The sequence below is a fragment of the Brassica napus genome, chromosome C1 (genome assembly GCF_020379485.1).
Source record: "Brassica napus cultivar Da-Ae chromosome C1, Da-Ae, whole genome shotgun sequence".
In the NCBI taxonomy this organism is placed as follows: domain Eukaryota; kingdom Viridiplantae; phylum Streptophyta; class Magnoliopsida; order Brassicales; family Brassicaceae; genus Brassica; species Brassica napus.
Genome location: NC_063444.1, coordinates 7,551,737 through 7,566,764, shown reverse-complemented (window position 1 = coordinate 7,566,764; position 15,028 = coordinate 7,551,737). Strand labels below are relative to the sequence as shown.

At 32.8% G+C, this 15,028-nt stretch overlaps 1 protein-coding gene and 1 pseudogene across 1 annotated transcript; one reads left to right on the top strand and one right to left on the bottom strand.

Annotated features, from left to right (window-relative positions):
• The first annotated feature begins 7,087 nt into the window (after positions 1-7,087).
• Positions 7,088-10,328, top strand: LOC125580647 (annotated as a pseudogene).
• Positions 10,329-11,377: 1,049 nt separating this feature from the next.
• On the bottom strand, positions 11,378-14,618 carry LOC106375610. Its single transcript, XM_013815564.3, has 12 exons — positions 14,141-14,618; positions 13,580-13,684; positions 13,325-13,429; positions 13,140-13,244; positions 12,948-13,034; positions 12,744-12,862; positions 12,562-12,663; positions 12,298-12,480; positions 12,154-12,220; positions 12,030-12,083; positions 11,821-11,946; positions 11,378-11,743 (listed from the first exon to the last, which is right to left on the bottom strand). Exons 1-12 carry the CDS (start codon positions 14,147-14,149, stop codon positions 11,597-11,599), a joined length of 1,209 nt encoding a protein of 402 aa, XP_013671018.1. The 5' UTR covers positions 14,150-14,618; the 3' UTR covers positions 11,378-11,596.
• Positions 14,619-15,028: the final 410 nt, after the last annotated feature.

The following is a 15,028-nucleotide window of genomic DNA, read 5'->3' as shown; positions in this document are numbered from 1 at the left end:
TACTTTTGGTTTTATTTTAAACATTCAAATGTTACTAGCAAAAAAATTATTACACATTCAAAATACATTTTTTATATTTTGATGTTATATATTGTATAACTCTATATTATTGTTGTTCATGTGTATTTTGGACATTATTAATGTTTAATGGAAATGTTTTATACATAACTTACTTTGTTAATACTTGTGGTTAACACATACCACATATTTTTGTAACATTTCGGTACGATAAGTCCATAATTTAAAATAATCAAATATAGAATCACTTTAAATATGAAAATAATCACCTTTAAATATGCAAATAAAGATTTTAAATTTCTACAGTTTGTATCTTTGCATACATTAATATTTTAGTCCATTTAATCTAATTATTAATTTAGAAACTGCATGCATTAATATTAAAATTATTTAACATATTGTTTTTATAAATTTTTCATTAATTTACATTAAATAAAATTATTTTTATTAATAATTAAAATTTTGAATTATTATAGCCAAAGCAATTTAAAATACATGGTTGTATTAATTACATTTTTCTCTAATTAATAATTATTTGATTTTTATTATTTAATTAACATTTATATGTTTTTAAAAATATGGTAAATCTATCTTTACGTGACACCCTGGAAAGGTTCACAATGCATATAAATTTCAATGGAACTAATCACTTGGCTGCAGTCAAGGATTATGGTTCTTAAAGGGATGAGAATAAGGTTGAACCGTTATGTGTCTCCCTTGGTGTCATTCACATACATGCTCTTGTTATGAGAATCTTTTCCTTCTTGATGTTTCCTCAAATATTTTTTTTCTTGTGCATTCGTTGCTGCAGAGTGATTATGGAATTCTAAGAGTTTTTTCTGTGAAGAATAAAAGCGAATCTTCACAATCCTTGAATTTCATTAAATATTTTATATCTGAATCCGCCAATTTCCAGACTTTACACTGTCCCACATGCTGGAAAGATAACATGTTCTGTAGTGATCCTCTCATTGGTTTAGTTTTTACTGTTTGTTATTGTGATTCCTTTCACTCATGAAACCACATGTAGATTCAGCTATAGTTATGGTTAAAGTACAGTCCTTAAGTTTCACTAAAAAGATGTCTCACATTATCAAAAAATGTTTATTTCCAAGCATGAGTTATTTTGAAAAAGTATTTCATTTTGATAGATTAGTTTTCAATTGTGCCAGCAAGCATTATGTTAACAGCTATGGCTTTGAAACTGTTAACCTGTCGTAAAGGACAATAGAGATAGTTGTGGAGATGTTCATTTATCAGAAAGGAGAGACTACTAAAGTACACGACTTCTCAAACTTATCACTTGTGGACAGTACCACGAATTTTAACTTCATTCTTTTAAAAGATTAGTTCGATCTACTACTATCTTTAATTAGTTACTGAAAAAAAGCCATAAAGCATTGGCATCAACCAAACCATACACAAGATACAGTATATGCCAAAATCTCTCTGAGACTTAATAAAATAACGTATGTAACACAATAATACAATTTCTCTCAGTCGGTAAATAGGTTTACACACTAAACGATAGTTAAATTACTAAAATTCCATTAATAAAGGAAGCAAAAAATGATTTAAATATCAGTGGCACAAGTTGTAAATATTAGGATGAAATTATAGTTAATTTATAATTGTACTTTAGTTTTAATAAATTTTTTAATAGATTATATGTATATTTGAAGACAGACCTCTGACTTCTAAAGTTAAAAAGTCTAATACTTTTTCTTCGTTTTTGAGAAAGTAGTCTGTGACATATCATAGCATGAATTTTTTTTTTGTGCACTCCTAGCATGAAATTTATCATTTTTATTCTAAGATCAAATTGACTAGTAGTTCTCAGTATAAAATTCATGCTACGTAACAATCACAAAATCTTTCGCTGCTTAAGAGCAACTTCAGCGATGAAATATTCAATTTTCTCTACCAAAATATTTTATTTTAATGTTTTGTTAGTTAGTTAAATTTTATTTAAAAAAAGCAAAACTAATTACAAATATGACAAATGGTTAAACAAGAATTCCAAAGATACATCAGATGAATGGTTTTCTGTCTCGATCATACTTTTACAGTTTTATCTTTGTAGTTAGGGTCGGTCCGCCTACAGGCGGGATATAATTTACTTGTAATCAAGATTATTATTTTTTATATGATTTATGATTTGTGTTTTAGTTTTACATTTGGAAGAAACGTATATGAGATATATTATTTTCTTAATTTAAAGTTAACCAGAAAAACTAAAAATTAGCATATTCTCTCTCTCTCTCCCTCTATTTACGCTACGGGCGTGTTAGTAACCAAAAATACATAAATATATCAGTTAAAGATAGAGCCAACTCTTCCATGCCCCTATTTGTGGTGAGCCAATCTCCTATGGGGCTTTCAAATCTCTTATACCCATATTGCTTTAATGAAACATGAATATTCGATTTTACCTTTTTGTATTTTCAAAATTATTATTTTAAATAAAAAAAATTCAAAATTCAAAATTTTAAATTTTCAAAATTTTCAAAATTCCAAATTTTCAAATTTCAAATTTTGAATACTGCATTATATCGTATAGTTATACTTAGTTGTACCGAGTTATACTTTGTTCTACGGGATAATACTGGATTACTGGTGTTAAGTTATGCTTTGTTTTACTGGGTTATACTGGTTATACTTAGTTATACTGAGTATTCATAAGTATTACTAAGTTATACTGAGTGTAGTTATACTACGTAATACTGAGTACTACCGAGTTATACTGAGTTCTACTGGTTATACTACGTAATACTAAGTGATACTGAGTTAGTTGTACCGAGCGAGTGAGTTAGTAACACCAAGTTATACTGAATCCAGATCTGGAGATGAAATAAATCAAAACAGTAAAAATACTCCGAAAAGAAGAATAAGAACAATAAGAACCATAAATTATTAAAACTTTCTTCAAAATCTTAAATCGAAAATCATCCAGAACATAAAAAAAAACCTAAATCAAAGTAAACACCCAGAATTCCTTATCAAATTTGGTAGAGTCGCTGTTGTTTTGAACAGATCTGAATCGCGAGAAGAAAAAATCACCATTGCTGCCGTTTTCATCACCTTCGTTTCCATCACTTGCGGAGTTGTTGATGATGATTTCTATCACCGGCAGAGCTTCAATCGCCTGCAACAAATCTTAGAGAACAGAGAGAGAGAGAGAGAGAGAATAAAATAAACTATCGGCGTTTCCTTTTAGAATTACGGTAAATGGTAGATGTGTAAATGACTTAATTTTCTAATTAAAAATAAATCAAAACAATATTAAAAACAGACTGCGTCCTTGGGAGATTGCTCTTTCACATTTCGGAGCATGAGAGGAGATGTTTCGAGAGTATTTCAAAATGTTTAGTTTACTTAAAATTTAAGGTGATATTAACTTTTATTGTGTATGTTTTGTTATTCTTGTTATAGATCATGATCATCTTAATATTAAAATGTTCATGAATACATAATAGTTTTACATATTTTATTTGTTTATTTTACTGTAATTATGAGAATTTTGATAATAAGTAAAATAATTTTTAATACAAAAATCTTAGATTATATTTTTTCTTATGAATATTTTTAATATTATTAATTATGTGCTAAAATATTATTTTAGGTTGATGTCCAATGAAACATTATTTTCATATATATATATATATATATATATATATATATATTTGAAACTATTGTTTTTCATATCGTATTAGTTCTAGTTGTTTTTATCCGAAATAGGAGGTGCGGTTGGACGAATTTTCTTTCAAATGTGTCAACGCTGTGATTGTTTTTTTATTATGTTAGAAGGTGTCATTTGTCGAGAAGAGAGTACATATGTTATGGGAAGTGAGTGTTCTAAATAAGGTATAAGTTAGTGTTTGGACAAAACTACAACGCTTCAATTTCATGTAAGAACATGTTTAGTATTCCACACCCAGCTCATTCGTCCACCGTCCTCATTTTATTGTGATATAAGCAGACTCATACTTGGAAATATAATAAGAAAAATGCATTCTATGTATATATCAAAACTCAGCCAATTTTGGAGACACAGAAGCAGCCAAGTTAAATAGAATTCACAATCCAGTAGTCGGTATGGAAAAGATGTAATTGAAATATACTCACAAATCACAATCATGCATACTCACATATGATTTTATATCCATAAGTGTCTGCACTAACTGTTGTATCTTTGAGATCAGGGCCAACAACCTTTTTGGGAGCCACAGTAATGAAAAATCAACACCAAGATGTTGGAAATTATTATGAGCTAAAGATAAATAGATCTGTTAAAAAAAGGTTCACTAAAAAAAAGTTATATTCCCTCTTATATCGTCTTCCTCTTTTCTCTTCTTCTCTGTTTATTCTGTTTCTCATCTCATTTTTTCTGTTTCTTATCACTTTCTGTCACAATCCGTCAAGTACAACGATGAGCTTACCAAAAAAATTTCATCACCTTTTTGTATTGTTTATTAAGAGATGAACTGATGATTTTTTTGGAAGAAAACCTTCATATTTATAATGGAGGATTATCACAAATGAATGAATGAAGAGATTCATTGAATGTGAGATCGTGTGAGAAGTAGAGAGTAGGTATTAATGTGAATGTTAATGAAGATGCATGAACCAAGTTAATTTCTGTAACAGCTCCAGATTAAAGAAGTCTATTCGGCTTCCGACTGACATTGATCGGAATCGTTCGTCACCGGTGAAACCGTTGGATTTCTATTGATAGTTGACTGAACGGAAATTCTTGCTCGACAACCACTTTGAAAGTGGCACTTTCAGTAAGTTTCGTATACCGTTTTTTTAGAGAAGATGTATTTGAACCGTAGTAAACACATAAAACCCATTAAATTCAAAAATTAATGAAACATTGACTTTTGATTGACCATGACACGTGTCGTCACCACAAACTCCGAATTAGTGACATGGAATCTGATGTGGATGGCTTAGGAGTGAAAGAAACCATTATATATATATATATAGATTTCTTTTATTCTAAGTTATTGAATAAGAACGCTAAGCTGTGATCGCTCTTAAAAGTCTATAGTTTTTTATTACTATTATTAATCATAGAAAAACTCATGGTAATTCTAAAAAAAAATGTAGTTTACGGATGGATTATTTCTTCAAATTTTTAAATGAGGTCCAAAGTATCGTCCCATATCCCGTTGACCATACATGTTTAATGTTGTAGAATTGATTTGAACCCAAATTCCCCCAAAATCTACCGTCCACTAGACTTTTTTGTTTTATTAAAAACTAACTTATAACAGATTTTAGCATGAGTTTTCATATTAACTCTAAGATCAAATTGGGAAGTGATACGCCCGCGTGGGACCTGGGAAGTGATACGCCCGCGTGCCCCTCCCCAGGAGTTCGCAAATGACATTTGGTTCAGTGGAGCAACACCCAAGCATGCTTTCCATATGTGGGTCACTAATCTGAATAGGCTCCCAACCCGTTCTCGCCTTGCGGCTTGGGGTATGCAAATTCAACCATCATGTTGTATCTGTTCTTCTCAGCCGGAAACTAGGGACCATCTAATGCTCTCTTGTCCATATGCTGAGGTCCTTTGGTCTGAATCTCGCCGTAGATTCAGAGACGGTCCCAGTCTCACCAACTGGCCCAAGCTCGTGTTGTGGACATCTTCGTCTTCGAATGCTACACCATCAATCCTTCGTATGATGGTTGTTCAAGCACTGTTTTACATCTGGAAGCAAAGAAACAACATGCTACACAATCAAGCCTTAATCCCCTCTATGGCAACATTTCGGGAGATTGATAGACATATCATCAGTTCTATTTATGCTTTTCGAAAGCGTAAAAAGTTCACCACCCTAATGGCAAGATGGCTTGTCTGACCCCTCTCTATTCTTCTATCTTCACTTGTCTTGTTCATGGTGATGTCTTTAACTGTGTTTAAAGTTGCTATGTTTTTTACCTTCTTTTTTTGCCAGAGACCCTTCTGTAAAGATTTACTACTTATGTAGAATAATCTCTTATCATTTATGAAATTAACATTCTTAGCAAAAAAAAAAAAAGATCAAATTGGATAGTATCTCAATATAAAGTACATGCTACAGTATGTCATATTAACTCTAAGATCGAATTGAAGATTTTCTCAACCGGAATGGTTCGGTTCGAAAACCGATGTGTTTGTAATTATTTAAATTAAAAATATTAGTAATACCAATATACTAAAATTCTAATACTAAAGCACATATTTTCTATTTTTCATTCATTAAAATATATTCTTCTAACCTAATATGTAATCATCAAAATATTTGATTTAAAATATTTCATTCATTGGAGGCTTTTCAATTTTAATGATATAAGAGACATTACTAATGATATTTTTTTTTTTACTTTAGTTAACTTTCATTTATTTTAATTCTTATATACTTTTTGTGACTTTTTAAAGGTTTTTGTTTCAGTTTTATATTGAATTTAGTTCACATAGTTTATGTTAACATAATTTATGTTTTAAAGCATAATTTTTCTTAGCAAAATTAAATTAAGAAGAATCTAATTAAACCGATCCAAAAAAACAAACCAAACCGAATATAAACCGAATCGAATACAAACCGAACCAAATATAAACCGAAGTGAACACAAACCAAACTAAACTAACTATGGTTTACTTCAATTGGAAAAACACTAGACCGAACTAACCAAACCCAACCGAACCGAACCGAGAAAATAACCGAATTGCCTACCCCTAATTGATATTAAGTGTCATTTATTAGAAGGTCATAAATATTGATTGAAATAGTTATATGAAGGTGTCATAATGTGTTAACCACTTAAGCTTCTTATGCATATCGTTATGTCCACATTTAAATAACTTTTTCTTCAGAAAAATGAAATAACAACTAGGGCTGGAAAAATAAACAGAATCCGAAAACCCAAACAAAACCTAATCCGATAAAAATGAATCCGCATAAATACCGAATGAATCTTGTTTTGTGGTATTTCAGGTTATGTGTATTATCCGAACCGAACTCAAACCTAAATGGATATCCGATAGAAATCGAAACATTCAAAATCCCAAAAAAAGAACTTGTGGCAAACATGATCTCAATTCCTAATATGTATCCAAAGTACAGTAAGATATTATTGAACATCTAAATAATTATCTATTACATGAAGGTTGAAAGTGGCTGAAAGTGGCTGAAAGTGGCGGTTGAAGCTTGAAATTTTTAGATTTTGTTTTTTTTCATTGAATAATGTCTTTTATTTCATGAGAACTTGGTTTTCGTTTTATGTTTTCATTTATTTGGCGTCTTTTTATCAATAACTATGTTTACCTTTCGTTTGATTTTGAATGATCACATTTGATGTTCTTTTTTTTAATTTTTAAATCGATTTTACTTATGTTTTGGTTGCAAAATAGGTACAAATCATGTACTTTTAAATCGAATAACCAATTTGAATCTGAAGCGAAAATACATCGGGTTGTACCGGTTCTTTGAAGATTTACTAATCTCGAACTGAACCCGATAGAATCCAAACCGGTTCCGAACCAAACTTTCATATAATCCGAATGAGACTGGTTTTGATAAACCCAAAAAACTAAGACCCGATTAGACAAAACCAAAATCCGACTGAGATTCCCAATGTCCAAGCCTAAATTAACAACTATTCTTTTTTTGTCAGCAAACTACCTTTTTCTCAAAAGGGTAAATAATCAAAAATATATTCATCAAAAATTTGTTTTAAAAAAAAAATCATCAAAAATATCCGTACCTAACAGTCATAAATTCATACTTTTTTTAACGCGTACGTATGATAGCATTTTAGCATATTTAATTCTAAGATCGAACTGTCAGTTTCCTTATAAACCCATGCTCTAGTATGTCATAGACTCCTATTTATTCTTACGCGTTACATAGCTGTTGTTTTTTTGCGAAAGGGCTGGCGTTACATAGTTGTTTTCCTTAAAACAAGCTCTAACAGACGTTTATCAAAGCTCAATATAATTTTAAAATCAAGTTGGAAGTCAGCATTACTTTTTTTGTTTCTGTAACTTGTCAGTATTACTATTTCCATACAACATTCCATACTCTCCTACTTATACTTACGCGTTACATAGTTAATGATTTTCCGTAAAACAAAATAGTGATAACAAATTATTATACTGTATAACTAGGAATGCTCTTCACAAAGCCAGAACAAAGACATAATCACAGCTCAAAACGTTGGCATTGTGTCTTGAGTCTTTCTTTTTTTTTTTTTGCTTCTAATCCACACAAACAGAAGATAAAGGAAAAAAAAAAGAATGGTAAACGCACCGATCGTTAGATTTTATAGCTGTCGAGGAGTCGCGTCTGAGATAAACCCTCATGCAAACCCTTTTGCTATCTTTACAAATGATCAAAACCGCAACGCAAACGCTGAACGTGAGAAATCAAGCAGCAGGTTTCAACTCATAAGAAAGGCTTCAAAAGTTTCCCCTTCATCCATCCTACACTCCATGAGCCGAACCAGCAGTCACTTCTGCGACTTGGACCTTGACAACGAAGAAGAAGAAGAAGACGACGACAATATTTACTACATAGAAGAAGGTGGAACCAAGGAAGGAGGCGAACAACACAGTGAGCAACCGCAGCAACCGCCTATTCTAAAGAAACGCGCTTCGAGACTATCAATCATTCTTCTTGATCAAGGATTATTCACCGTTTACAAACGTCTCTTCGTTACTTCGCTGTTTCTAAACGCTATAGCTCTCGTTCTAGCCACCACGGGACGTTTCACTTACGCTAGAAACAGAGCATCTCTGTTTTCACTCGCCAACATTCTTGTCCTAACTCTCTGCAGAAGCGAAGCCTTCTTGAGACTCGTTTTCTACCTAACCGTAAAGATCCTCGGACACTCCTTTGTCCCTCTCCGCATCAAAACCGCGGTCACGTCGCTCTTACAAAGCCTAGGCGGTATCCACAGCGGCTGCGGCGTTTCCTCGATCGCTTGGCTCGTTTACGCGTTGGTTCTCACTCTTAAAGACAGGGACAGAGCTTCAACCGCGATCATAGCGGTTGCGTCTGCGATTCTGTCTCTCCTCTGCCTCACTTCCTTGGCCGCGTTTCCACTTGTTCGTCATTTACACCACAACGTCTTTGAACGCGTCCACAGATTCTCCGGCTGGGCCGCTTTGGGCCTTGTTTGGGCGTTTATAGTTCTAACGATCTCTTACGATCCAAAATCAAGATCTTACACCGATGATCTCGGCTCGAAGCTGATCAAAACGCAAGATTTTTGGTTTACACTAGCGATCACAGTCGCGGTTGTGCTCCCTTGGTTGAGTGTGAGACGCGTTCCGGTTGATGTGTCATCTTTATCAGGCCATGCGTCGCTGATCAAGTTCAGAGGAGGCGTGAAGTCAGGGATCTTGGGTCGGATCAGTCCATCGCCGTTGTCGGAATGGCACGCTTTTGGGATTATCTCTGATGGTAAGACAACGCACATGATGTTAGCTGGTGCTGTCGGAGACTTCACCAAGTCTCTAGTCTCAAAACCTCCGACACACTTATGGGTCCGAACGGTTCACTTTGCTGGCTTACCCTATCTTGTTAACTTGTATGACAAGGTAAATACATTTCTATAAAACTCAGAATTTAACTTGTGACATATTTCAACAGTTTATTTGTTGGATATTTTACAACAAAACAAAACATATTAGTTAAGAATTATTATTGGCTACAGAAAAAATATGACTAACTTTTTTATAATTGTTATTTTAAAGCTATTTTTCCTTTTTTTTTTACTGAAATATTGTTTGAATAATAATATATTTACGTATATTTTTTGCGCAGGTATTACTTGTGGCCACAGGTTCGGGGATTTGTGTATTTTTATCGTTTCTCATGCAGCAGAGTAAGGCCGAGGTATACCTAATATGGGTGGCTAAAGGGTTAGATGATAATTTTGGATCGGAGATTGTGAAGAGGATTAAAGATTATCCTCATCAAGATAGGGTCATAGTTCACGATACTGCGATTCTAGGACGACCGAATGTGTCGGAAATGAGCGTGAAAGCATCCAAGAAGTTTGAAGCTCAGGTTGTGATTGTTACCAGCAATCCTGAAGGAAGTCGTGACGTTGTTAATGCTTGTAAGGCTTCTGGTGTTCCTGCTTTTGGTCCCATTTGGGATTCTTAGTATTCAACTGTGGTGTCAAAATATGTGGTTCATCATGAACCGTTCGTGTGCAATTGTGCATGTGAAAAATAATGAGTTTGTTATCTACGAAGACTTTTAGTTTATGAGTTTGTATATGAGTTTTTACAACTGGATAAACAGTGCGAGTTTGACTTGGTTCTTATCATATATACTATATTGATATACAAGATTTGAAAGATATTGAAGTTACAAACTATGGTTTACATAGTTTAGCTACACAAAACATATGGTTTTCGCCTAATACATGTCACATGTATATATTGACTTATATCATCAAAATTAGAACATCGATCTATCCTACCGGTCTGTATTATACTTAAGCTTAAAGTTCTAAATGATATCATCTAATCTAAAACACAGTTTTCTTGTTGAATAGTATAATTTTACATTACAAAGAATCATTAATGATAAAAAATCAGAAGTTTTTTAATGCTATCGACCTAATGTCATAAACTAATTGGGTTTCCAACTAAATCTGTCCCCATAAAATTGACAATTCATAAGTAATTATTCACCGGACCACTCGAATACTCCTTTCAGTAGAAACATGAAGAATAAGGTCCACAGGTTTTTTTTTTGTCTAGTTGCAACTTAAAGAGGAAAAACTTACAACTGAAGATAACCTATGTTATGGAGGAAAGACACATAATAACAATAAAAAGACTAAAAGAACACCACTGATGCTAAACCACTTACGAGAAGTATAATGTGGTATGCAACATTCGACCATGCACAATTGCACATGAACGGTTCCACATGTTCCTTTTTAACAAAGATAATGAAAAATCACAGAAAAAGCTAACCACCAACCACACTTCAGACAATGTTAATACAGATGTTGCTGCGAGACCTTTAACCAAATTACTAGATTTTGATCCATCCTTTTTGTTTTATATTTTTTTTATAAATTTAATTTTTATTTTTATGTTTTAATCATATTTAGATTTTTTTATAATTAATTAGAAATTTTAATAATTATATTAATATAGTTGGATCACACATATATCAATAACACCGGTGTTGCTGTTTTAATAGAATAAGATTCGACTAGTCACAGTTTTCAATCGCATTGAATTTTTATGTTAAGTCGCTGACTTTTTAACGATGTAAAAGTAACATTTGCGATCGTTGCATCAACAAAACGAACAAATTGCATCGATGTAACATGCGAACGAATATGGTCTAGGAACAAATATAATTTAATATAATATTATCAAAAAAATATCTACTATGTGGTCTACAAAGTACACTATTTCCCCCCTGTAAAACAGAATTTATGTACTCCCAAAACAATAATAAAGAGCACAAAACATACCCGACAACAACAATTTCACAAAAAAATATATAATTCGTAAAGTTAACCCGGTTTGGTTCCGTTGACTTAACCCTGTTGAGTTTCAATACGGATCAACCCAACATATATCATCATTCACAGCTTTCTTCCAACGTTCCTTGAATCTCTTCATCTCTAAAAACGATTTCATCCTCACTTCTGGTCTATTATCCACTTCATGAGACTCTGTTGATTCCTCTGAAATCTTCCCCTAAGAATTCAAGATTCATCAATAAAAACCATTTATGCTTCAAAGAAACATATACAAATACTTGAAGAAACTCTTACCGGTGATTTCGGGTTCGTCTCATTCTGAGAAGAGCTTGAAGCGGTTTCAACCACACCAAGAGTGGGAAGACCATAATGAACAATGTACTCAGCATCAACTACACCTACGTTTTTCTTCCTATCACCCTATCCAGAAACCAAGAATAAGTTAAAACAAGAACCGAGGAAGTAAGGGGTTACTAAAAACGGTTAAGAAAGTAAAAATTAACTTGAGCACAGTAACCAAGCTGCATATCCAACCCCCAAGCATGGATCAAATCATTCTGCATCGAAAACCGAAAGCATTAAAACCTTGAGTTATATATACCAAAATAAACTTAACCAAAACGTTACCTGAATCATATACCAAGAACATCTCCATGCTTCTCTAGAGAAAACAGGTGCCATCATTTCTACCCACCTGAATATTAATCCAAGTTAACATGTTATAACCCGAAAATGAGAAAGAGATTCACAAAATTTGTAATAAAATTTTACCCTATGCAGGGAGGATTGGTGCTATGGTCATCACATCTTCCGCTACCTTTGTTTTTATACATCCTCCTATGAAATTTTAAGTTCTTGCGACGAGCGGTGATAGGATGATGAACCTCTGAGTTTGTAGTGTCGAGAGCTGGTTGCGATATGTGAAGACCTTCTTCTTTGACAATAGATAAGTATCTGAAAACAAAAAAAAAAAGAGAGTTCATCATGTAAAATTAAATAAACGATAAGATATATATAAAAAACTATGGATATTACCGTTTAGGATTGAAATGAGAGACACCAAGATCTTCGTCCCAAAGAAATATATACTCATACTCTGTAACTATATCTGGATGCAAGAATCGCTTAGCGAACCACCTGTGACATGTCATTAACATCATTCAATTATTATTTAGATTAATATATATGAAAAGTTGTCAAAAAAAATTAAAACAAACCATTTTGTTTGATTCATGACGGAAACATGAATAGCGTGCTCATTCCATGGATACTGCTTCCAATCGTCGACAACACCATCGTAATGAAAAAGCATGACCACGAAATCTCGAGGAGGAAACTGAAAGTTCATAGCAATATAATATGTATCATTCATTGACAACATAAGACAAAGACTATGATAAGAAAAAAGACAAAGACAAAACCTTTTGGATGAGTTTGTTGACTAGCTCCTTCTGCTTGATTCCAACAGCCATAGCTAACAAACTCATTCCACGGTGGTTCGGACTCCCCTGAAATAAACAGAGAAAAGGAACACAACAACAAAAGAGTAAGCTACAAAAATAATAATAATAATAATAAGGTGTGAAAATTGTAACAAAATTAACTTGAACAACCTTTTCATTGTCAACGTAGTTCCATAGATGTTGAGTTTCCAGGTTTGATGTTTTGGCGATAATTCCTTGCGGTAATGATTCAGTTCCCATTGGCTTATTGAGATTCTAATGAAAGAAATTAATCATAAACTTTTGATATCACATAATCTAACATAAGAAACTCAAAATAAAGTTAGAAAACAAACCTTGCATGTACCGGATGTTGTTGCCTTCTGCATCTTATCAGTAATGTTATGCATCTTATCAGTAATGTTATGCATCTTATCAGTTATTTCCCATCTTAGCAATTTCTGCAATTTTTTATATTAAAAAAATCTTATAAATCAAAATCAGAATACTCTTCTCTAGTCAAAACCAGAATTTTCCCAACAATTTCATTTTCTTCACATGGCAGCATAGAACATAGTATCCAAAGAGAGAGAGAGAGAGAATGTTTGTACCACTTTAAATTGTTGATGGATGTAAGCATTGCCAATGAAGTAAACACCACAGATGAGAGAAGTAGTGATTAAGATACTACATAGACATGATCTATTCATCGAACCCTGCAATTTTAGCATTGCAATTTAGAGAATTGATGATTATAAGGGACCCTCTCAGAGAAGAGAAAAAAACAAATAGCAGAGCATAGAGAGAAAAGAGACTTTTAAATCATATACATATCAGAACACTAAATCAGGTTATGTAAGCTATTCACAATATCTGGACTATAAGAAACTGATTCATTCTGGAAAAGGTAAGATATAATACAGAGATTTTTTAAAATATATTGTTCCTTTTATATATATTTCCAAATGTATACACATACATAAACCCATAAGAAGAAACGATAGCAAATAATTCCTTAAATTAAGCGAGAGAAGAAATGAGACGCATCCACCTGATTTTTATTTTATTTTAATTCATCTTCTTCATTGACAACGATGGACCAACCATAAACACACAGTAATTGGAGATATAATATGAAGACGAAAGAAAAAAATTGAGAAGCTTTTATTCACCTGTTTCATGAATTTGGATTGACTTCTTTGGGTTCCTTTCTCCTTTTTTTTTGGGAGGTTTCTCTAAAGATTGAAGCTTTTTAATCTTCTCAAAAAGGGTTTTCTTTTTATTCTAACGGAATAAATAAAAACCTTTTGGACAAGGAAGAGGAAGCGACAGGAGAAGAAACGAATATCCCCAACTTGAGCTCGTTTTAACTTCTCATTCTCAGCAAAACGAAAAAAAAAAGAAGCTTTTGGGTTTCTCTAAAGATTGAAGCTTTTACAATTCACTCTATTAACTTCACAAAGATCAGAAACCGAAGTGACAATAAATAAAGCTAAGATATGAATTTGCATGAAAAAAACTGTATCAGAGAAAATTGATGATAGAAGATTGAAGTTAAGAGTAAAGAGAGACACGTTTTGTGAGATCGTGTAAGGGTTTCCAGGTGTGAGAGAGAATTGAGTTTTGTGCTTGAAGGAAGAGAGGAAAGTGGTGAGTGGTGAGTGGTGAGACACATGCTTAATTATGATTGGCTGTAATTGTTTTTATTTACATTTCGTGTTTCAGGCGTGTGTGTATATTTGTCTCTCGTTTTCGAAATTGAAACCGACCGAGATATTATTATTATTATTATTATTATTATTACTTGTTGTCGTCATTATTACCATGATCAGATTAATTAAAAAACTTTATTTATTTTTATTCTAGAACAAAACAGAGAGAGAGATTTTTTTTTCTCCGATTATATTCTCGTTAACGTCAATTCAACCGCACCTCCGTTTGCCAGAGATTCCGGCGACCCAAAGCTTAAAGTTACCGACTTTATCGCCAATCACCGATTCTGGACCGAAGCGAGATGAACAGAAGAACGGAAGATTATCTGGGTTTCGACTCTTTTCCAG

Excerpts from the sequence above, each read along its gene's own strand:
- LOC106375610 (XM_013815564.3), bottom strand. Across the intron at positions 12,863-12,947 it reads TCAACAAACTCATCCAAAAG|TTTCCTCCTCGAGATTTCGT; the intron begins GTTTTGTCTTTG and ends ATGAACTTTCAG. Across the intron at positions 12,664-12,743 it reads GTCATGAATCAAACAAAATG|GTGGTTCGCTAAGCGATTCT; the intron begins GTTTGTTTTAAT and ends GACATGTCACAG.